We start from the raw sequence: 25,337 nt of genomic DNA, 5'->3' as shown, positions 1-25,337 counted from the left end.
GAGTCTCTTAAATATTCCAAATGTATCTGCCTCTACCACCACTCCAAGCAATGCATTCCATGCATCCACCACTCTCTGTAAAAAAAAACTTAGCTCTGACATTCTCCCCCCCATACTTTCCTCCAATCATCTTAAAATTATGCCCCCTCTTATTAGTCATTTCTACTCTAGGGAAAATATCTCTCACTCTCCACTTGATCTATGCCTCTTATCATCTTGTACACTGCTATCAAGTCATTTCTTATCCTCTGTTGTTCTCAAGCTCACTCAGCCTAAACTCAGTCTCCAATCCAGTCAGTTTTCTGGTAAATCTCCACTGCAATGAAATTTGCACATCATTCATATAGATCATATTATTGTACTAGTACAAGGGAAAACAATAACAAAATGCAGGATTAAGTTACAGCTATAGAGAAAGTGCAGTGCAGGCTGGCAACAAGGTACAAAGCCATAATGAGGTAGATTGCGAGGTCAAGAGTCTATCTTATATTAGTGGACTATTCTATAGTATTGTAACAACAGGCTAGAAGCTGTCCTTGTAGCTGGTTGTTCAAGCAAAAACTGCATCAAGATGTTCATGAATGAAAGAAGATCCTAGTAGCGTTTTGATAGGAAATTGTGTTAAAAATAGAATGTGACGGCAAATGATTAATATTGAAATTTCCATGTAATTGTCTATTAGTCTGTTTAATAATGTACAGTGGATTTCAGTTAATTGGGACACATTGGGATCAGTACATTTTGGCCCAATTAAGTGGCTGCCCCAAGTTTCATGAAATAGTTAAAAAGGTACAAAAAAGACAAACTGAGTAATAAATTATGTATTTAAATAAAATATAGAACAAATTAAAACACAACATAGTACTAAAATTGACAGGAATTCATCCAGAGTATGCAGTGAGTATAATCAGTGCAGATAATGGACTACCTTCATACAATGTTTTAGACATTGCATTCCCCAAATCTTTATTTCCATTGTAACATTCAAGATGATTGATGATACCTACAAATTCTTCATACTTCCTAATTTGTTGAAGTAGTGAAATCATTTCATTTTCACTCTCAGCCATTTCTGGCATCTCTAAACCTGAATGCTTGAAACCACAATGAGCCAAACAGTTTGAAATTGTACCGCTTATTTCTCTCCAACTACCAGTGATAAGAAGTCTGCTTTTTGAACACAAAAGCATGTAACTGTTGCTATTTGCTCGAAGCATGGTGTAGTGTAGTGGTCACCAACCTTTTTAAGCCCAAGATCCCCTACCTCGGCCTTAGTAAAAGGCAAGATCGACCCCAGATCAATTAGTTACACGCATGTGCACTGGGGCAGAAAAGACCGGAAGTAAAACCCCGCAACCCGGAAGTAGAAATAATGTATAAACAGCAGGGGTACCCGCCCTTTTTTTTGCACCGTGGACCGGTTTAATATTGACAATATTCTTGCAGACCAGCTGACTGGGGGGGGCGTGGGGGGGGTGTTAAACATGACGGGAATACAGCAGTACTCGAAGCAGGTTCCTTATGTCCAGTTTATTCCGCAATTTAATTTTCGCGGCTCTCGGCACTTAGCTTCTGTCCCCGCCGCTCACATTTTTTCCGCTCACAAAACTCAACGGGTTTGTCTTTAAGTGCTGGGTGTTTGGACTCAGGGTACTGAAGCAGTTTTGAGTGCTTCATTGCCTCATTGGACAACCTCCGGGCCCGAACTCCAGCCTCCCACCCACCCCAGAAAGTAATGATCAGAAAGTTTAACTCTCTAAAAAATAATCGATACCCACAATGAATTACAAAGCCAACATATTTAAAATAATTTTAAAGAACATTAAAATGAAAATATTTCCCTGTAGAATCTTATCTCCCAATTGGCATTAAATGATATTATGTAGGTTTCTAAATGTATTTATTTCATTTTAATAATGTTATGCATTATTTGTATGCATTGATGAGAGTACAGCCACAGAGTCTTCCCAGCTATCTAATAATATACTTGTTAACTATTTGACACAGCAGAAAATTGATGTTTTCTTTGTTACAGGCAGAATATTTGGAAGTTTCTTACTTATTTTAATGTGTTTCTGTTTTCAAGTTGGTGTTGACAGTACTGAAATATGGAAACCAGTTATAATCTATTAGCTATGTGCAGTTCAACAGATTTTAATAGCCGGAGTAGAACAGATGAAATCCAAGATCTGGATAGAATTATTAATTGAAAGCAACTCCTTCTGCCAGTGAAACATTCACAATATTTTGCTGGTTTAATGTTGTCTTTGTGTATATGGATCATTTGTCAATCTGATTGATTTTAATAACTGGAAGTGAGGTAATGTTCTGGGGTTTGAAGATTCAAGATTGTTTAATGTCATTTCTAGTCCACAAGTGTAAAGGAGAACAAAATAATTGTCACTTTGGATCCAATGCAGTACAAAAAAAAGCGCAAAAGGTAAAGAACACAAAAATAATAAAAACACAATAAATAAATAAACATAAGGTAGCTTATATGCATAGATTTATTGTATGTCAATGAAGTGATGCTAGGCACAGGAGTGTCTGTACATAAGCAGACTGTAGTAATGATGGGGGATGAGGAGGGGTGGGTTATTAGGTGGAGGTGTTGATCTGCCTTACTGCTTGGGGAAAGTTACTGTTTTTGTGTCTGGTGGTCCTGGCCTGGATGCCACATAGCCTCCTCCTTGATGACGCACTAATCATATATTTCTCAGTAACCATTAAAATAAAATAAAACCTTTTATATTTTCTGCAATAATGGAAGTACTCAGTCTCCAGCTTTAGTGTTTAGCAGTGCGGAAAATGAAACAAAAGGTTTGTTTTATTTGTTCTGTACACTATTAAGAGCTTGACAAGGACCAGGCTTTTTACTTTGACACGGAGCATCTTCACTAGTGTTGTTTTCCCCTGTCAGCACAAGAACTTGTTTATTTAAAAATTTTGCTTGAAGGGAGTTTAAATTAATTACAGGTTCAGCAACTCATGACTGTGAACCTCCTTTGCTCTGTTCACTGTGAGTGGCCTTCATGCGCTGCATTTAAGTCCTGTTTTGCTGGTATCTGACATTGTGATTAATGGCTGTTGTTTTCAAACAGTCCACTGTTTGCCCTCTAGGAGGGATTGGTCTCCAGAGCATCAATAATAACAGCACCGCTTTCACAAAATGTCTTTTAATGATGGAAGAACTGTGTTCATTGAGTTAGGCTAATTGCAGGCATCGTTTATTAATTGCAAAAACTAGGGGAGGTTACATATTTTACAAGCACTTAATTTGAAATCACGGGAGATGATTTGAGAATTAGATCTGTTGATGGAGGTCTTACTGCATTTCATAATGGTTTTTGTTATAATTCTGTACATATAAAATAGAGAACATTACTATATATGTTATTGCAATCACAACCATGTATTTTGATCTTGCAGGAGAGACTTATTCATGACATTGCGGCATGTAATGGTATTCTCATCACCTCTTACTCCTACATTCGGATCATGCAGGAGTCAATTGCACGCTACCATTGGCATTATGTCATTCTGGATGAGGGGCACAAAATCCGAAACCCAAATGCTGCCATTACTGTTGCATGTAAACAGGTAACCTAATAATAATTTTACCTTTTCTGATGATTTGGATATGGGCAGCAAAGGTCACACTAAAAGTGCTACTCCCCCTAAGGTGGTTATGTTCATAATTAAATGACCTGCTGTACTGCTTTAAAGTTCAAAGAAATTCAAACTACTTTTATTATCAAAGTATCTACAGTATATATTATACAAATTGAGATTCGTCACCTTACAGGCACCCTCAAAACAAGAAACCCAAAAGAACCCATTAAAAAAAATCCACAAACACCCAATGTGCACACAGAAAAACAAAACAAAACATGCAACCAATAAAAGCAAGCAAACAACATTCAGAACAAAAGTGAGTCCAGAGACACAAAGCCCAGAGCAGCTGGAGCAGGCCGACAGACTCAGCCTCAGTTTGTCACACAGTGGAGCAAAACATCACACAGCTCCCAGACACGAAGCCAGGAGCAGGCTCTCAACCTCAACTCAGCACAATGGAAAATGGACCAAATGTCGCCGAGTAGCGAACAAAACCAGCCTGACCCTCACCTCTGGTTCCAGCGCCTTGCCTTTTCAATCCATCCAGACCAGTGTTTAAATTGTCCAAACACCTGGTCATTCCTCACTCTTATGAAGTGACCAGATGCTGATTACACTGACTAGTTTGCAACGACAGACGGATTATGTCTGGTTCATGAATAGAAATACCAAGAAGAGACAAATCATTGGCTCAGTCCTGTACATTTTGGAAATAAGCTAGGGGCTCAATGGCCTCCTTGTTAATGATAGCTTTACATGGTACTGATCAGACCACACTTGGAATATTGTGAGCAGTTTTGGGCCCTTTATCTAAGAAGGGATGTGCTGGCATTGGAGAGGGCCCATAGGAAGTTCACAAGAATGATCCTGGGAATGAAGGGGTTAATGTTTCAGGAGCTTTTATGCCTCCGGGCCTGTACTTGCTGGAGCTTCGAAAAATGATGGGAGATCTTATTGAAAACTATTAAAGATTGAAAGACTTAGATAGAGTGGACATGTAGAGATATTTCCTATAGTGGGGAAGTACAGGACCAGAGGGCACAGCCTCAGAACCGAAAACAGCTTAGATATGTAGCTCTGTTAATATACAAGGTATTCCAAGGTACTTTACAATGCAGAAAGAATACCGCAAATAAAATCATGGTCTTAACATTTAGAACATTCTGTTACCTCAACCTGCCTCAGCATTAAATCCGGATCTCCACTATATTTGGCTTTTGCGTTTACAAATAATTAACTTATTGGATTGATTTCTGTGATAAGAGAGTTGGGACATTTGGCTGATGTTAAATCTAAAAGTTTTTACCATCTCCCAGTTCTAGAAATTTGTGAATGTGGGTATTAGGAAGGAAGTTCTTAGTGTTGTTGAGGCAACCCATTGTCACCCACAGTGAGAGTTCGGGCGTATGTAAGAAATTAAATTCTAGGTATTGAAATTGCAACAGAGCATATAAATCTGGACTTTGGGCTGAAATATCAGAATTATTTGACCATGGGGACTAGAATGTTGCCCTCAGTTACTGTGCCATGGGCAGTTCATTGATGATGTTGGCAATGAATCCTTTGCTGGAGCAGGAACTTTGCTGCACATGAGACAGTCCAGGACAAGACCATAAGACATCGGAACAGAGTTAGGTTATTTGGCCCATCAAGTCTGCTCCACTATTCTCCTTAATTCCATTTTTCTGCCTTCTCCCTATAACCTTTGACGCCCAGACTAATCAAGAACCTGTCGACCTCTGATTTAAATATACCCAATGACTTGTCCTCCACAGCTGCCTGTGACAAAGAATTCCACAGATTCACCACCCTCTGGTTAAAGAAATTCTCCTCATCTTTGTTCTAAATGGATGACCCTCTATTTTGAGGCTGGGCTCTCTGGTCCTAGACTTCTCCAACTGTATGAAACATCCTCTCTATATCCATTGTCAAGGCTTTTCAATATTTGATAGGTTTCAATGAGATTCCCACTCATTCTTCTAAGCTCCAGCGAGTACAAGCCCAGAGCCATCAAATGCTCCTCATACATTAACTTTTAACCCCAGCAGCCATAGAAATGGATGATACGGGGATCATTAGTGGTGGTGAAATAAATATACAGCCAGCCAGCCAACTCAAGGTGAATATCAGTGTTCTTGATGTGTTGAATATAAGAGTTGAGCCAAATTTCATGCGTAAGAGGATACTATATATTACTGTGTCAGATCATTAATTTTGTGAAATGGTTTGAAAGTTACTGAAATTCTGTTTGAGAAAAGATTGCCAATGGCCCTTTGATATAGACCATAAGGCATGGGAGCAGATTTACGCCATTTGGTCCATTAAGTCTGCTCCTGATATATATGTCCTCTCCCTGCATTAGAGCCGTTCATTTTAATTGACAGAAACTAAGACTACTGTTGAATAACACGAAAGACACTAGAGGAACTCGGCAGGTCAGGCAGTATCTATAGACAGAAATGAACAGCTGACATGTTGCGTCAAAACCCTTAATCTGGACTGAAGATAGAGGGGAGATAATCAGGATTAAAGGATTGAGGGAAGGGGTGGTGCAAGAATTTGCAGGTGATAGGTGAATCCAGGTAAGGGAGGGAATGACGTCAGAGGATGGGAGGTAATAGGTGGACGGGATAGGAAAGGACAGTGGAGAATGTAATAAAAGGAAGAGAGGTGGGGAAGTAACTGGTGAGTGATGTGAAGATGGAGCAAATGGGAAGGGGAAAGACATGGGGTGATGGGGGCTAGAGGGAACAATGTAGTTTTATCTCAGTTAGGGATCTAGTGTAGAACAGGCCCTTCCAGCCCTTCAAGCCTCGCCACCCAGCAACCCACCAAGTTCATGCTAGCCTGATCACAACAATAATCTCTTACTGAATGTCAGCAACACCAAGAAGCTGATTACTGACTTCAGGAGGAGGAAACTGGAGGTCCATGAACCAGTCCTCATCAGAAGAATCAGAGGTAGAGAGAAGTCAGCAACCTTAAGTTCCTCTGTTATCATTTCAGAGGATCTGTCCTGGGTGCAGCACATAAGTGAAATTACAAATAAAGCATGGCAAACTTTCTAAGTTTGTGAAACTTTGTCAAACTTCTGTATATGTGTGGCGGAGTGTATATTGACGGACTGCAATACCAATGTCCTTGAACAGGAAATCCTACAGAAAGTAGTGGATATGGCCCAGTCCATCACGGGTAAAGCCCTCCCCACCATTGAGCACATCTGCACAGAACATTGTCACAGCAAAGAAGCATCCATCAACAAGGGACCCTCATCACTGGATCATGCTCTCTTCTCCCTGCTGCCTTCAGGAAGAAAGTACAAGAGCCTCAGGACTCACACCACCAGGTTCAGGAACAGTTGTTACTCCTCAATCATCAGGCTGTTGAAACAGGGGATAAGTTAGCTTCGCTTGCCTCATCGCTGAACTGTTCCCATAACCTATTGGCTCACTTTCAAGAGTTCTTCATCTCATGTTCTTGATATTTGCTTCTTATTTATTATTATTATTTCTTTTCATTTTCTTTTGTACTTGAGGGGTTTGTTTCACTTGCACGTTGGTTGTCCGCCCTGTTGGTGTGATTTTTCACTGATTCTATTATGTTTAGTAGATTTATTGAGTATGCTCACAAGAAAATGATCCTCAGGGTTGTATGCGGTGACATAAATTTACTTTGAACTTTTAAAAACGTGATCTGGGTGTCAGTAGGTACATGAAATGTAGGTACAAGAAATAACTAAGAAAGAATGTTCAAAGTAAATTTATAATCAAAGTACATACATGTCGCCATGTATAACCCTTAGATTCATTTTTTTGCAGGCCTTCATAGTAAGAAAGAAATAATAAATAAGCAATAAATATCAAGAACATGAGATGAAGAGCCTTTGAAATTGAGTCCATGGGTTGTGAGAACAGTTCAGTGTTGGGACAAGTATAGTTATCCTCTCTGGTTCAGGCGCCTGATGTTGAGGGGAAGTAACTTCCTGAACATGGTGGTGTGAGTTCTGAGGCTCCTGTACCTTTTTCCTGATGGCAGCAATGAGAAGAGAGTATGTCCTCGACGCTGGGGATCCCTGCTGATGGATGCTGCTTTTCTGCAGCAGTCCTCTATGTAGATATGTTCGATGGTAGGGGAGCTTTATCTGTGATGGACCGGGCTGTATCCACTATATAAAAATAGAGTATTTGACTTTACCACAAGGTGGATGGAGTGAAAGAGTAGAGAGTCTTGTCATAAATGTGCACGACGTTGGTGAGACCATACCTGGAGTATTTGCATGGCTTTGGTCAATTTATTTAAGGAGGTATGTACTTGCCTTAGTTTAAGCATAGGGGTTTGCTGGACTTACTCCTAGTGCAAGGGATGCCTCATGAAAGGTTTGAGCAAAATAAGAGGTGATTTCATTAAAACCAATAAAATGGTAAGTTTGGCGGTTGTACAGTGAGGGTTCTCATCCTAGTGGCTGAGTGTTGAATTAAGGAGCACAGACTCTGTGTAATGGGTCATCCACAAGGCAGAGACGGAAGGAATTTCTTTCCTCAGGGGTCATGAATCCTGAAATTCCCCACCAGAAATATGTGGATGCTGAATCATTGGACACATTAAAGCTGGAGAAAGAACCAACTACATTCCAGGAGGGTTTACAAGACTGAGGCAGGATAGTGAGTTGAGGCTGATTGTCCAATAGCAGAGCAGGATTGAAAGATTCAGGATTGTTCAATGTCATTTCTAGTACGTACACAAGTGTGAAGGAGAACAAAATAATTGTTACTCCAGATCTAATGCAGCACAAAAAACACAGTAAGATAAAGAACACAGTATTAATAAAAATACACAATAAATATAAATTCATAAGATGGCATATGCATAGATTGATTGAATGTCCATAAAGTGATCCTAGCCACAGGAGTGTCTGTATGTAAGATGACTGACAGGAAATGATAAAATAGTGGTGGAGGGGTGGGTTAGAAAGGCCATTTGACCTGGTTTTAATTTATTATGTGCTTATTTGAAAGATACCTAAATCATAGTCAGCAGTAGAATTCTTATACAGTGCTCCTATGTATCAGAAGCTGTCATAGGACATTAATCTATCTATGAGGTATTGAAGTTTGCACCAATTTTCTAAGGCCCATTAGCATGACACTATTACAGCACCAGTGACCAGGGTTCAATCTTGACACTCTGTAAGGAGTTTGCACATGTATAGTCTCCCTGTGACTGTGCGGGTTTCTTCCAAGTGCTCTGGTTTCTTCCCACATTCCAAAGACGTATGGGCTGATCTTAGTAAGTTGTTTGTGCCAGAAATCTGGCAACACTGGCAAGCTGCCCCCAACACATCCTCGGACTGTGTTGTTTGTAACCCAAATGATGTATTTCACTGTATGTTTCAATGTTTTGATATACATGTGACAAGTAAAGCTGATCGATCTTCTTTTTGTTTTCTAATCACCTTCATAGGCAGAATCATCACTTTGGAATTATTTGTATTTAAATAGTTAATCAAGTGTATTTGGCTCATGTTTTAGTATTTTAAAAATTCACACTGTAACATACAAAGATTTTTATTAAACTGTAGAGCACTCCCGTACTATTCAGATCACAGTAATCTTTCACCCGGATGTGGAATGTTTCATTAAAATGAACAGTGCAGTCTTTGGAAACAGTAAACTTTACACATGTATTCCCTGCTGATATTTGGCATTTCCAGAGAGAGAGACATAAAGGAAGCAGCCACAGACACTGAACTTTCTTGCAGGCATGTATGCTGTTTCTTTTCATTGATTCATAGAATACAAGAGTGTTGAAAGTAAGGCTAGCTTTTATCGTCCACCCCTAATTGCCTTAGAGTTGAAATTTAAAAAGCAATTTCAGGGGACAGTTAAAATTCAACCCTATTGCTCTTGGGTCTAGTCTGGAGTCATGTGTAGGTCAGGCTGAATAAGGATGGCAGAATCCCCCCTCTGTAAAATACATTAGCGTTTTTAAGACAAGTGCATAGTTTCATGGTCGCTGTTCTCAATAATATTCTTTAATTCAGATTAATTAATTTAATTGAATTTAAATATCTCAGCTGCTACGGTGAGAATTGAATTTGCATGTGAAAATCATTACATTCCAGAAACATAACCAATATGTTACTACAACCAGAATTCTATGATAGCTAATTATAAAATAGTTACAGAAAGAGAAATAAAATGATGAGAAAGATAATTAGTGCATATTAAAGATAATCAAAAGCATTTATTACAGTTGATTGTATAAAAGGTGAATAAGATCCCCTCTTTGTTTGCAGATGATGAAATCATATGCTTTGAAATTGTTTGAACTATCCTGATATCTTTCTTCAAAGAATGTTTGTGAACTTAATTTTGGCACCACTTTATTGAATCATAAGCTTTTAATGTAGATAAATATTTAAAGAGATGTATTTGATCAGAGTTTCACAGTAGTCTTGCACTCAGTGCTGTTAATGGATACTGCTTGCTGCCTAAGAGTAGCAAAATTAAACTGTAGTCACAGTATTTCTATACTGCAGAGCTATAAATTTTTTTTATATAGAAAGCTTGAAGCAGCTGTGTGAAGTCAATTAACAGCAACAAGTTTGGGGAAAAATGTTGATTCCATTACAAGTGTTTATTTTTTTTCCAGTTCCGGACTCCACATCGAATTATCCTGTCTGGTTCACCGATGCAGAATAACCTGAAGGAGCTGTGGTCCTTGTTTGACTTTGTTTTTCCAGGAAAGCTAGGAACATTGCAAGTCTTTATGGAGCAGTTTTCTGTCCCTATCACTATGGGAGGTTACCAGAATGCTTCCCCTGTTCAGGTAACACTCAGCAAGGTTGCTGCTTTCCATATTGTGTGATGTGTTTGTGTATTTCCATAGATGTGTAGTGGAGAGTATATTGACTGGCTGCACCACGGCCTGGTATGGAAACACCAAAGCCCTTGAACAGAAAATCTTACAAAAATTAGGGGCTACAACCCAGTCCATCAAGTGTGAAGCCCTCCCAATCATCAAGCACATCTACGTGAAACACTGTCGCAGGAAAGCAGCATCCATCATCAGGAACCCCACCACCCAGGGCACGCTCTCTTCTCACTGCTGCCATCTGGAAGAAGGTACAGGAGCTTCCAGACTCGCACCACTAGGTTGAGGAACAGTTATTACCCTTCAACCATCAGGCTCTTGAACCAAAGGGGTGCAAGCAAGTAATAATAAATAAATACTGGAGGAACTCAGCAGGCCAGGCAGCATCTGTGGAAAAGAGTACAGTCGACATTTTGAGCCGAGACCCTTCATCAGGACTGGAAAAAAGGATGGGTCTGAGTGAGAAAGTGGAGGGAAGGGAGGAAGAGCCACAAAGTGAGAGATGAAACCAGGACGGAACAAGGGGGAGATGTTAAGAGCTGGGAAGTTGATTGGTGAAAGAGATTCAGGTCTGGAGAAAGGGAAATCTGATAGGAGAGGACAGAAGGTCATGGAAGGAAGAAAGGGTGGGGGAAGCATTAGAATCAGGTAGGAAGAAAGGGTGGGGGAGCATTAGAATCAGGTAGGAAGAAAGGGTGGGGGAAGCATTAGAATCAGGTAGGAAGAAAGGGTGGGGGAGCATTAGAATCAGGTAGGAAGAAAGGGTGGGGAAGCATTAGAATCAGGTAGGAAGAAAGGGTGGGGGAGCATTAGAATCAGGTAGGAAGAAAGGGTGGGGGAGCATTAGAATCAGGTAGGAAGAAAGGGTGGGGGAGCATTAGAATCAGGTTTATTATCACCGGCATGTGACATGAAATTTGTTAACTTAGCAGCAGCAGTTCAATGCAATACATAATCTAGCAGAGAGAGAAAAAAAAGTAAAATAAAACATAATAATAAATAAACAAGTAAATCAGTTATGTATATTGAATAGATTTTTTTAAATGTGCAAAAACAGAAATACTGTATATTTTTAAAAAAGTGAGGTAGTGTCCAAAGCTTCAAAGTTTCATTTAGGAATCGAATGGCAGAGGGCAAGAAGCTGTTCCTGAATCGCTGAGTGTGTGTCTTCAGGCCTCTGTACCTCCTACCTGATTGTAACAGTGAGAAAAGGGCATGTCCTGGGTGCTGAAGGTCCTTAATAATGGACGCTGCCTTTCTGAGACAGTGCTCCCTAAAGATGTCCTGGGCACTTTGTAGGCCAGTGCCCAAGATGGAGCTGATTAGATTTCCAGCCTTCTTCTTTCGGTCCTGTGCAGTAGCCCCCCCCCCCCCCCCCCCCCCCGTACCAGACAGTGATGCAGCCCGTCAGAATGCTCTCCACAGTACAACTATAGAAGTTTTTGAGTATATTTGTTGGAGTGCCAAATCTCCTCAAACTCCCAATAAAGCATAGCTGCTGTCCTTCCTTCTCTATGACTCCATCGACATGTTGGGACCAGGTTAGATCCTCAGAGATCCTGACACCCCAGAGGGAGGTGATAAGATGAGAGAGGGAAGTAGGGAATAGGTGCTCAGCGAAGCAGCCTCCCAATCTGCGTTGGGTCTCACCGTTATACAGGAGGCCATACTGGGAGTACTGGATACAGTAGTTGACACCAACAGACTCACAGGTGAAGTTTTGCCTCACCTGAAAGGACTGTTTGGGGCCCTGAATGGTAGTGAGAGAGGAGGTGTAGAAACAGGTGTAGCACTTGTTCTGCTTGCAAGGGTAAGTACCAGGAGGGAGATCACTGGGGAGGGAAGAACAGACAAGGGAGTTGTGTAGAGAGCAATACCTGTAAAAAGCAGAAAGTTGAGGGGGGAGAAGGAAAGATATGCCTGGTGGTGAGATCCTGCTGGAGCTGGTAGAAATTACAGAGACTTTTGTGTTGGACACAGAGACTGGTGGAGTGGTAGGTAAGGACAAGAGGAACCCTATCCCTGGTGGGGTGTGGGCAGATGTGCGAAACAGAAGAGCTGCGGTTGAGGGCAGCATTGATGGTGGAGGAAGGGAAGCCCTTTCTTTGAAGGAGAACAACTCCTTAGTTCTTGATTGAAACACCTCTTCCTGAGAGCAAATGTGGCAGAAACGACACTTCATCTGTGAGCCTGTTGGGGTCATCTACTGTGTCCAGTGCTCCCAGTATAGAACATAGAATAGTACAGCACATTACAGGCCCTTCGGCCCACAATGTTGTTATGACCCTCATACCCTGCCTCCCATATAACCCCCCCACCTTAAATTCCTCCATATACCTGTCTAGTAGTCTCTTAAACCTCTAGTATGACCTCTTGTATATCGGTGAGACCCGATGCAGATTGGGAGACCGCTTTGCTGAGCACCTATGTCCTTTCAGCCAGAAAAAGCGGGATCTCCCAGTAGCCACCCATTTTAATTACACCTCCCATTCCAACATGTCAGTCCATGGCCTCCTTTACTGTCGCAATGAGGCCACGCTCAGGCTGGAGGAGCAACACCTTATGTCTGAGTAGCCACCAGCCTGTGGCATGAACATAGATTTCTCAAACTTCTGGTAATTCTCCCCCCCCACCCCGGTCACCATTCCCCATTCCCATTTCCCTCTCTCAGTTTATCACCTCTCTCTCTCTCTCTCTCTCTGGTGTTCCTCAATCTTTTCTTTTTCCCAAGGTCTTCTGTCTTCTCCTATGAGATTCACCCTTCCCTAGCCCTGCATCTCTTTCACCAATCAATTCCCAGATCTTTACCTCATCCCTCCCCCTCCTCCATTTCACCTATCATTTTGTGTTTCTTCTTGCCGCCCCCCTCCAACTTTCTTACTCTCGCCCATCATCTTTTTTTTCCCCAGTCCTGATGAAGGGTCTTGGCCTGAAACATCAACTACTCTTTTCCATAAATGCTGCCTGGCCAGCTGAGTTCCTCCAGCAGTTTGAGTGTGTTGCTTTGATTTCTAGCATCTACGGATTTTCTTTTGCTTGTAATAATAAATAAACAAATTAATTTGCTCCATCATTGAAATGTTCTCACAACCAATAGACTCAACTTTCAAAGAATCTTCAGTTCATGTTCTCAATATTTAAGGCTTATTTATTTATTTATTTATTTATTATTGTTTCTTTGTGTAATTGTTCTGTTTGCCTTCTGCACTCTAGTTGAGTGTCGAAGGTAGACAGTCTTTCATTGATTCTACTATCGTTATTATTCTATATATTTATTGAATATGCCCACAAGGGTTGTATATGGTGAGATATATGTACTTTGATAATAAAATTCACTTTGAACTTTGAATGAAGGATTCATCTTATGGGTGCAAACCAACCATTTGTATTTGCAACCTTTGCTACTTTAGAGTTCAAAGTAAATTCAGAGCAAGTTTCTTATCAAAGTATATGTATATCACCATATGCTACCCTGAGAGTCATTTTCAGATTCACAGTAGAACAAAGAAATACAGTAGAATTAATGGAAGAAGAGACAACACGTAAAGACTGACAAGCAACCAATGTGCAAAAGAAGACAAACTGCACAAATAGAAAATTACCAGAAGTAATAAATAAATAAATAACATTGAGAACTGGACTTGTAGAGTCCTTGAAGGTGAGTCCATAGGTTGTGGAATCAGTTCAGTGTTGAGATGAGTGAAGTTATCCAGACTGGTTCAGGGGCCTTTTGGTTGAAGGGTCATAACTGTTCCTGAACCTGGTGGTGTGGGTCCTGAGACGCCTGTACCTCCTTCCTGATGGTAGTCCTAAGAAGAGGGCATGGTGTGGATGGTGGGGTCCTTGCAGCAGTGCTCCTTGTAGATGTCCTCAATGATAGCAAGGACTTTTCTTGTGATGGGCTGGCCTGTATCCAATACTTTTTACTTTTAATATTGCCCGAAATTAAATCATTCATGACACTTGAATGCTCCACCCAGTAATAGTAGTTTAAAAAGACAAATAAAAGAGGAAATTTGAGGCTTAAAAGGGAACTGAAAAGACACAAACTAAAGAAAACAGTTTTCAAATTGGAAATGAGGGAAAAGACAGGAAGGAAGGCAGCAAAATGTGTGATTAAAAACCTCCCAAAAGTGTTTTCATTTTAAAATGCTGCTTATATCTGTTTCTTCCTGTACAGTAAATATGAAATTACTACATTTCAGAGTGTGAAGCTGTTTGTTCTGCCATTATTTCTTAATAAAGATACACTGTTGATGAATTTTGTTTTAGGATGGTGAATTAGATTTTATTTGCATAATAAAAACATTGTTTAAACTAATGCATTAATGAAGTAGTTGCCCATATCGTATATAGTAAACTGCCCTCTTCATCGAACATCTCCATTACGTTGCCATATGTTCTTTAAACTAAAAACTGCCCCCTGTTTGTGGAATAATGTTTTCTCTTTTAAGCTCTCTTTGGTCTCATAAGTGGACACTCATCTTTCTCTATAATGTAGCTTCTTGTAGGCCCCCTGCAGGTTTCTTTTTGATCTTTGGACCACTTAGATTAGTGATAAATGACATAGGGCTGAGATAGGATTAGACACAAAGATAATGTAGCATGATAAAAGGTCCATTTCCCTGAGGGAAGGACTTACACAGCTAATAAAACTTCCATTTTGAGTCCTCTTGAAAGCTCTGAACTGTACACTGTTTTCAAGCTTTAAATTTAGAACCAAATATCAGTATAATGGAGCATTGATACTATTAAAAGTTAAATATAAAAACCACATTTGCCACTTGAAGGATAAGCACAAATTGAGTATTGTTGTAGTTAATAGCAGTGTTGTGAATTAATTACCTTGCTTTCATTATTTCTCTGCTTTGTTTAACAAAATCAACATTCAAGAGAAGTTGACAGTCAGTTCTTAATGTGTTATAAAATGTGTGCGTTGTTTGTATTAAGTTTCAAGGCTCCTTAAATGCTGATTAAGTTTATTTAAAAAAACTGACTTCTGCTTTAAATACTCTTGTCAATGTGTCCCTGATAGTTAGTTAGTCATTACTGGGACTATGAAACATTTAATACTAAATTGTTGTTCTACATTTTTCTCAGGTACAAACTGCCTACAAGTGTGCCTGTGTTTTACGAGACACTATAAATCCTTATTTGCTGCGAAGAATAAAGGCAGATGTAAAAATGAATCTGGCTTTACCAGATAAGAGTGAACAGGTGAGTAAAATACAGGAACTTTAGGACTCAAGTAAATTTGTACCAAACATTTTATAATATTCTTGTTTTATCATATACCTCAGTCACTGCTGTGCACTGTAAACACCTTAAACCATTTTTATAATGGTGTTTACATTGTAATTGAATTGACTTTATTACTTCCTTCATAATACATGACTAAAAATCTTTACGTTATGTTTCCATTCAAATGCGCAATGTGCAATTATAGTAATTTATAATAAATATTATGTATGATGGGATAGACAATATAACATAGAAATACAGTTGCATCAGCATGAATTAGGCAGTCTGATGGCCTGGTGGAATAAACTGTCCCAGAGCCTGTCGGTCCTGGCTTTTATGGTATGTACCATTTCCCAGATAGTAGCAGCTGGAACAGTTTGTAGTTGGGGTGACTTGGGTCTCCAATGATCCTTCGGGCCCTTTTTACACACCTGAGTTTGTAAGTGTCCTGAATAGTGGGAGATTCACAACTACAGATGTGCTGGGCTGTCTGCACCACTCTCTGCAGAGTCCTGCGATTGCGGGAAGTACAGTTCCCATACCAGGCAGTGATGCAGCCAGTCAGGATGCTCTCAATCATGCCCTTATAGAAAGTTCTTTGAATCTGGGGGGACCATACCAAACTTCTTCAACCGTCTGAGGTAAAAGAGGCACTGTTGTGCCTTTTTCACCTCACAGCCGATATGTACAGACCACGTGAGATCCTCAGTGACGTTTATGCCGAGGAACTTAAAGCTGTTTACCCTCTCAATCCATTGATGTAAATAGGAGCTAGCCTGTCTCCATTCCTCCTGTAATCCTCAACCAGCTATTTTGTTTTTGCGACATTTTGCATGCTGGTATTTGTGTATTTTTGTTTACTTAATCCATACCCATGCTTCTAACTTTATTTTTATATATTTCTTTATTCTTTATAATTATTGAATGTCGTTGCATGTTGCACACCACAGAAAATGTGTAACGCATTGGATTAAGGAGAAGGAAAACTCTGATCTCAAACCTCTGCTGCCTTGCAGCTTTCTCCACTCATGGGGAAGGCTTCAGGGGTAAACCCAGAGGGAAAAATCCAGAGCTGGAGTCCTTAAGGCAGTCCTACATTTAATGGACTACCTTCATACAATGCAACCAATGATCGCATCCTCCAAGTTTTCATTTTCATTGTAACATGCAAGGTGATTGTCGATATCTCCAAATTCTTCATAATTCCTAATTTATTGAAGTAGTGAAATCATTTCATTTTCACTTCTGGCATCTCTGAGTCTGAATGTTTGAAACCGCAGTGAGCAAAACGGTTCTGAATTGTCCTACTGCTTATTTCTCACCAACTATCAGTGACAAAAATCACTGTTTTTTGAACACAAATGCATGCAACTGATGCTGTTTAAAAACTGTTCATTTGAAGCACAGTGTAGTGCTGGCAGCCACTCAAGTGCATGCAACTAACACTGGTTGGTAACTTCAGCAACGGTCTCTTAGCCCAATTAAGCCGCATAGTGTCCAAAATAAATGAAGGGAATCTCGGTAATTTTCTCAATTAGTTTTTGTTCTTTAAGAGTTGTCCAATATAAGCGGCTGCCTCGATTAACTGGAATCCACTGTAGTTGTACCTATTGCTGTTTTAGCTCAGAGTGTTTGACAGCAGAAACTAGGGAATGCACCTGGAAACTTGTTGATTGTTAAGACTCAACTGCTACACTCTGTATGCAGTTACCAACTGAGTTACCAGAAGTTGTACATTTCATATTGAAAAGGTTGATACTTTTTGAATGCTTTAGCTTTAGTAATAACTGCACTCATTTTAATTCTAAAGGAAGTTGAATATAATTCATTAAAGTTCTTGTTCTCAATGGGATTAGAGTACAGCACGATGGCAGGTTTGCTTAAAAAGCAGTTGAACAAAATAGACTGACTGACCTCCAGAGCTTGGCCGGTCCCTCTCCTTTGGAGCTTGGTGTAACAGTAGTTACATTAAATATTAAAATGCCATCATGAGGCACAGCAGGGGCGATGCATACAAAATAACAAAGATTTCAGTCATAGAAAAATAAGAGCACTTCACATCTGTGGGCACAGATGCTGATTGTGTTTTTTTTAAATTGCGCCTTATAAATTTTTAATTACCTATAGAAGTTAATGCTGAATTAAAAAGGAAGTATCATTTTTAATTTTATCCCAATAAATTTAATGACTTTTTAAAATTTTTTGTATTATTTCATTAATTAGTAGTCTGCCTTGGAGTTTGTCATCAAGTACATAGCATGCACAAATTGTAAACAGTACAATGTGTTTTTTCCAAGAGTTGACAGAAACATATCCCAGCAAAGGTGTATGTGGCAAAGGGAAACCAGTGATTAGTTTAAAAGCAGAACTAATCACACAATGGAATATTCATCAATAATACATAACACTTCATTGTTGTACTGCTGCATTACACCATAGATAAAACATCATCCCTTTATATAAGGTATGAATAATTCCGGAAGCATGTTGCTAACTCTGATTTTAGTTGTTTGCCTCTTTAGTGGCTGAGGATACCATTTATCTTTAAAGGAAGAGTGTTGGATTTTGCTTGGGCATAGCTTGTCTGGCTTCCTTGTAGTCCTTGAGCAATAGCTTAAAATTTTTCCAAGTAAATATTAAGAGATTGTGGAGACATAAACACAAGAGATTCTGCAGATACTGGAAATCCAGAGCAACACACTGAATTCGGGCCAAAGCCCATCAATCCTGATGAAGAGCTCTAACCTGAAACTTCAGCTGTCTAATCATTTCCATAGCTGCTGCCGCTGCTGCTGCAGGTTCCCCAGCATTTTGAGTGTGTGTTTTGTTCCAGAGATTCTGAAGAGTTGTGTTTATAAGGGCAGCTAATTTTGTCACAGTCTATTGAAGGACTTTCTCTTTGGATTTAGTGGGGAATTGATGACCCAGTGGAAATATTGTCAATTACTTGATCTTGCTTACTTTGAATATAGAACAGTGCAGGCCCTTTGGCCCACAAATTTGAGCCAACCTTTTAACCTAAGATCAATCTAATCCTTCCTTCCTACAGAGCCTTCCATTTTTCTATCATCCATGTGCCTATTTAAAAGTTTCTTAAATGTCCATAAAGCATCTGCCTCTACCACCACCCCTGGCAGCACGTTCCAAGCACCCACTCTATGTGTAAAGATCTTACCTCTGACATTCCCTCTATATTTTCCTCCAATCACCTTAAAATTATGCCCCTTGTATTATCCATTTCCTCTCTGGGAAGAATAAACATTCTGGCTGTCAACTTAATCTATACTTGTATCATCTTCTGCACCTCAATCAGGTTACCTCTCATTCTCCGTCGCTCCAAAGAGAAAAGCCATAGGTCACTCAACCTATCTTCACAAGATATGCTTTTTAGCGCAGGTAGCATCCTTGTGAATCTCTTCCGCACCCTCTCAGAAGCTTCCACATCTTCCTATAATAAGGTGATCAGAATTGAACACAATACTCCCAAATATGGTCTAACCAGGGCTTAATAGAGCTGCAACATTACCTTGATTGAACTCATTCCCCCAACTAATGAAGACCAACACATCATACAACTTCTTAATCACCCTATAAACTTGCTTGTTCCATTTCTTCTGGCCTTTCTGTTACTTGAGTAGTATAATCTAATCTGTTGTACAGGATGCAACTATCACTGGCCACCCCAATCCTTATGCGTGTGACATTCCTTCCTAAACTCCAGCAGTCCTTCTCTTAATAGAGTCCCAAGATTCAGATTGGCAATGATGAATATTTATAGGACCATAAAATAAAGGAGCAGAATTAGGCCATTTGCCTTCCTGAACACAGACTCAACCTGCAAGTTAACCTTAGGGGAAGCCTGCACAAGAACTCCCAAGTCCCTTTGCACCTCAAATTTTTGTATTTTCTCTCAATTCCATTTAGAAAGTAGTCAACCCTTTCATTTCTTCTACCAAAGTGCATGACCATGCACTTCCCGACTCTATATTTCACCTGTTACTTCTTTGCCCATTCTTCTAATTTGTCTAAGTCTTTCTGTAGCTTCTCTACTTCCTCAAAACTACCTGCCCCTCCACTTACCTTTGTATCATCTGCAAACTCATAGATAACTTCATTCACCTCAGCACTGAACTGATTCTACAACCTGTGGACCCACTTTCAAGGACTCTGCAACTCATGTTCTCAGTATTTGTTATTTATTAGTTTTTTTGTATTTGCATTGTTTGTCTTTTGTACATTGGTTGGTTGTCGGAGTAACAAATAAAATTCTGGAGGAACTTAGTCTATGCAGCATTTATGGAAATTAATTAAACAGGTAAGGTTTTGGGCGGAGACCATTCATCAAGTTGATTGTCAGTCTTTGTATATAGTTTTTCATTAATTCTGTTATATTTCTTTGTTCTACCATGAATGCCTGCATGAAAATGAATCACACATACTTTGATAATAAATTTACTTTGAACCTTGAATGGGAGGCACACGGCAGAGGAGTTCCTGCTGTTGATATTCACATGTTCTTACTGCCTTGTTCCTCTTGGTGCTAAAGTCACTGTTGAGAAGTACAGTCAAAGAAGCCTTGTTGAATAGTCATAGTGCACTAGGTAGACAGTACTCACCGGCAAGCATGTGTGCTGATGGCAGGGAAACTGTGGTGATATTTGTGACATTCACCGGGAACATTGCAGACGAAGGGCCTGAAGCATTGTTGAGGATCCCTACCACCCATTCCATAATTTCTTTGACCCACAACGATCAGAAAGGAGATACAGGTTCATCAGGACGAGGACTGCTAGAATGGGTAACAGCTTCATCCCTCAGCTTGTGAAACTAATGAATATTATGTCACTATCGAGATCTCATCACTAGGACAGTGAACTCTTTACTGTACTGTTTACTTGGGCTGCGTACTACATGCATTATGAATTGTATTTTATTAACTTATGGTACTATTTTGTTTTATATACCATGTGTAATATATGTTTTGTGGGAGCACTGTTTTCTGGAAGAACATCATTTTGTTTGATTTTATATATGTACAGTCAGATTACTATAAACTTGAACTTGGTGCATGAATGCTGCCTTTTTACCAGTACCCATTCAAATACCTCAGTAATTTAGATCTCATTATAGAATTACATACATCACAATTACTTGAGTTTATTCTTTATTCTTTGATATCTAATGTATGGTTATTCAGTATTTAAAGATACATCAGTATTTTATTGATTTATAGAAACACTGCATGTAAAATACTGTATATTTGTAACAAGCTATTTTTAAAAGGATGTTATTTTTTCTTCAAATATGGATTCAGAAAAATAGATATTTTCATAACTGTGACCTCAAATAAAATACCCATTGTAAACTTGACCCAAAATTCATACTTCATGTTTTCTGTATATTGTTAAGAAATAGTCTTTGGCTCTACACTATCGAGAAGATGAGATTCATATTGCTACAGTATGATCTAAGCAGCTTGGCAATAATCTGTTGTTTGATCAATAAGACCATTTGGCTTGAGAGGCACTGATCATGTAGGTTATCTTTTTCCATTACGTGTGTATAACCTCTACAACTCTCCTGTCTGTATTGTGCCTGTCCTTTAATCAGTCTGTTTACCAGAGTCTTGGAGTGATACAGTATGCAAGCAGGCCTTTTGGTGCACTGAATCTGTGCTGATCGTCAATCAGCCTTTTCCAACAACCCTGTTGTATGCGGTCCTCACGTTAATTCAAAGTTCAAACTAAATTAATTATCGAAGTACATATATGTTACCATATGAACCCTATGATTCATTTTCTTGGGGTATTCATGGTAGATACAAAGAAACACAATAGAATCAGTGAAAAACTGCACACAGCATAACTGATAAACGGCCCTTGTGCAAAAGACAACAAACTATGCAAATAAAAAACTAAATAACTAAACAATAAATATTGAGAACATGAAATGAAAAGTCCTTGGAGGTGAGTCCATCAGTTGTGGAATCAGTTCTGTAAGAGGATGAGTGAAGTTGGGTGTAGGTTCAAGAGCCTGATGGTTGAAGGGCATAACTGTTCCTGAACCTGGTGGTGTGAATCATGAAGCTCTTGTATCTCCTTCCCAGTGGCAGCAGTGGGAAGAGCATGGCCCCTGTTCAACCACTGAATACATACTAATGGCTACTTAACCTACTGACGCACAAGTCTTTGGATGTGGGTGGACACCAGACTATCTGGATGAAACCCACATAGTCACAAAGTGAACATGCAGACTCCACATGGACAGCATCTGAGCTCAGGATTGAACCGTGGTCTCAGGTTCTGTACTAATAGTGCCACTGTAACTTCCAGTTATGAATTGTACATGTTTGATGTGTAAACCTTGTCATACAAGTGTGATATCTTATTTAAATATTAGCTTTATTTGTCACATGTACATCGAAACATGCAGAGAAGTGACTCATTGGCAACAACAATTAACACAGTCCAAATATATGCTAGAAGCAGCCCACAAGTGTTGTCATATTTCTGCCACCAATATAACATGCCCACCTAACCCATACATCTTTGGAATGTATAGGAGCACCCAGGGGAAACCGATGCTGTCACAGGGAAAACAAACAAACTCCTTACAGACAGCAGTAAGGATTGAATTCTGATTGCACTAACTTTTACAGATTGCATGATACAACTTAAGCTGTAGTGCAAACAGAAATTAGCACGTTCACAGAACTTTGTTATATGGCGTTTGTGTTTTAGAATAAAAGAGTTGGGCTGAAGAATACTTCAAGGAGAAATGTACAAACTGACTGGAGTCCTTTTTTTTGTAGGTGCTGTTCTGTCGGTTAACTGAAGAGCAACGTGAGGTCTATCAGAGTTTTATAGATTCCAAAGAAGTCTATCAGATTCTCAATAGAGACATGCAGGTGTGGTTTGTTGTTAGTTTATATTCATCAAGGAAGCTTGGTTCCAAATAAAAGAGTTTGTAAAGTGAGGAATCATTTCTACTGCAGAAACTTTTCTTTAACATAAATCCTTGAGTGGTTACAGAGGATACAAATCTGAGTTTAAAACATCTGATCAGAAATTAAGATGTATTCAGTGCTTTGACATAGAAATTGATGGAAGATAGAAGTTAGCTTTATTTGTCACATTTACATTAAAACATCGAAACATACTTTAAAATGCAGTGGAATACAGTGAAATTTGCTGGGGACAGCCCACAGGTGTCATCATGCTTCCAACACCAAAATACTGTAGCATGTCTACAACTCACTAACCTTAACTGTACATCTTCGGAATGTGGGAGGACACTGGAACACCCTGAAGAAATGCACGCAATCATGGGGAGAACGTACAGACACCTTACAGACAGCGATGGGAATCAAACCCCAATCAGTGATCGTTGGTGCAGTAAAGCAATTGCTACACTATCATGCTCACCTGTAGTAGAACAGCACAGCCCCAAACACACTGCATACACTCACCCACACAGCCCTCAGTTTTGGTACCAAGTTTTCTTGCATATGCATATTCTTATGTCTGTGCACAAACATGTTGAAATTAAATCAGGTTTATTATCTGATTACAATTTTATAAAAATATATACATATACTGTATATGTAAAATCATATAGAGCAGAAGTAGTGAGGTAGTGTTCATGGATTCATTGTCCCATAAACAATGAACCCATGGATACTACTTCACTATTTTTGATGATGGTGGGGAATTAATATCAAATGTGCATACTGCTGAATGATTTTTTCTTTCTCTCCCACTCCCCACCCATTCTAACTCAGGTGTTCCCTGGCCTGATAGCTCTCAGGAAGATCTGCAATCACCCAGATCTCTTTTCAGGTGGCCCTAAAATCTTAAAAGGAGTGCCCGATGAACAGCTAACTGAAGAAGAACATTTTGGTTATTGGAAGCGATCTGGAAAAATGATTGTCGTCGACGCCTTGCTAAAACTGTGGCACAAACAAGGACATAGAGTATTGCTCTTTTCACAGTCGCGGCAGGTAGAATGTTTTAGCAGTAATATAAGGGAAACAAATTCATTTGTCCTACTCAACATAGAAAAGTGCCAAGTGTCCTTTGATTATTTATTTAGAAATCCAGCACAGTAACATGTCCTCCCAGCCTAAAGAGCCTGTGTCACCCAATTACACCCACGTAACCAATTAACCTACTTACCATACCTCTTTGGAACGTGGGAGGAAACCAGAGCACCCAGCAGAAATGCACATGCTCATGGGGAGTACATACAGATTCTGACATAAAGTGGCGGAATTGAACCTGTGTCGCTGGCGCTGTAATAGTGATATGCTAACCACTACACTACCATGCCGCCCCTAGAGTTTTTATTCTATTTTTAAATCCAGTCTTTGTTTAGTATTAACTACATAATGCTAACTTCTCCCATATTTTGATGCATTGTATGCATATCTTTTATAAATTCATTAAAGTAATGTTTAGTGCATTACATTCATTAAGTTGATGTGTTTACCAATGGTAAAATGCTTCATGGTATAGCTGTAACAGAACTGACAGTGCCAGATAATGTTACTTCAAAAAGATTTTGACATATTTCAACTGGAGAATAACTGATCAATATTCAGTTCATTCAGTCTGATTTTAAAATACAAACATATTTTGGAATAAAATTGCACAGCTTTCATTAGAGTTTTTATACTCCTGGTGCAAATATTCTATAGAATTGGAATCAGGTTTATTGCCACTGACATATGTCATGACATTTGTTGTTTAGTGGAAAAAGTACAGTGCAATACATAAAAATTACTATAAATTACAATAAGAATATATAAAAATACATAGTGGAAACAGCAAGCAAAATAATGAGGTAGCATTAATGGGTTCACTGTCCATTCAGAAATCTGATGGTGAAGGAGAAGAAGCAGTTCCCAAAACATTGAGTACTTTCTCATTGACAGTAGTAATGAAAAGGAGGCAACGCCTTTTGAAGATGTCCTTGATACTGGGGAGGCTGGTGCCAATGACAGAGCTGGCTGAGTTGACACCCTCTGAAGCTTTTTCTGATCCTGTGACTGGCTCCTTCATAGTAGACATTGATGCAACCAGTCAGAATGCAAACAGAAATTTGTTAGCAGCTACGGTGACATAAATTCCTAATGGAATATAGCTGCTGGCATGCCTTCTTCATAAATTGCATCAGTATGTTGGGCCCAGAATTGATTCTCAGAGATGTTGATACCCAGGAACTTGAAGGTGCGCATTCTTTCTCTTGATGAGAACTGATATGTCTTCTCCTGTTTTCCCTTTCCTGAAGTCCACTATCATTTCCTTGGTCTTACTGACCTTGAGTTCTATATTCAATACACATGGCAATTTGTATGTGTTCTGTTACAAATATGTATGTTCATTTCTGATTTGTACAATATATCCGTGAGTACTTCCATAAGGATATCTTTCCATGTACTAAATAATTTTTTTAAAATCTTCTGTGCATTAGATGCTGGACATCCTGGAGCTGTTTGTACGAAATCTAGGCTATACTTATTTTAAAATGGATGGATCTACTACGATACCTTCCAGACAGCCACTCATTTTGAAATTCAATGAGGTAGGAGCTATATACAGGTACTGCAA

At 39.3% G+C, this 25,337-nt stretch overlaps 1 protein-coding gene across 1 annotated transcript in view; it reads left to right on the top strand.

The window, feature by feature from the left end:
* The window catches only part of ercc6 (excision repair cross-complementation group 6), a 94,142-nt gene that overhangs the window by 53,218 nt on the left and 15,587 nt on the right, over nucleotides 1-25,337 (top strand). Inside the window, exons 9-14 of the mRNA XM_073025671.1 lie at nucleotides 3,430-3,600; nucleotides 10,267-10,443; nucleotides 15,589-15,705; nucleotides 22,541-22,636; nucleotides 23,510-23,728; nucleotides 25,201-25,311. Of these exons, the coding sequence (XP_072881772.1) occupies nucleotides 3,430-3,600; nucleotides 10,267-10,443; nucleotides 15,589-15,705; nucleotides 22,541-22,636; nucleotides 23,510-23,728; nucleotides 25,201-25,311 (891 nt within the window). The remainder of the gene's footprint in view (nucleotides 1-3,429; nucleotides 3,601-10,266; nucleotides 10,444-15,588; nucleotides 15,706-22,540; nucleotides 22,637-23,509; nucleotides 23,729-25,200; nucleotides 25,312-25,337) is intronic.

The sequence above is a fragment of the Hemitrygon akajei genome, chromosome 21 (genome assembly GCF_048418815.1).
Source record: "Hemitrygon akajei chromosome 21, sHemAka1.3, whole genome shotgun sequence".
NCBI classification, from domain to species: Eukaryota; Metazoa; Chordata; class Chondrichthyes; order Myliobatiformes; family Dasyatidae; genus Hemitrygon; species Hemitrygon akajei.
Note: the sequence above shows the minus strand (reverse complement) of the source record. Positions and strands in the feature narration are given on the sequence as shown.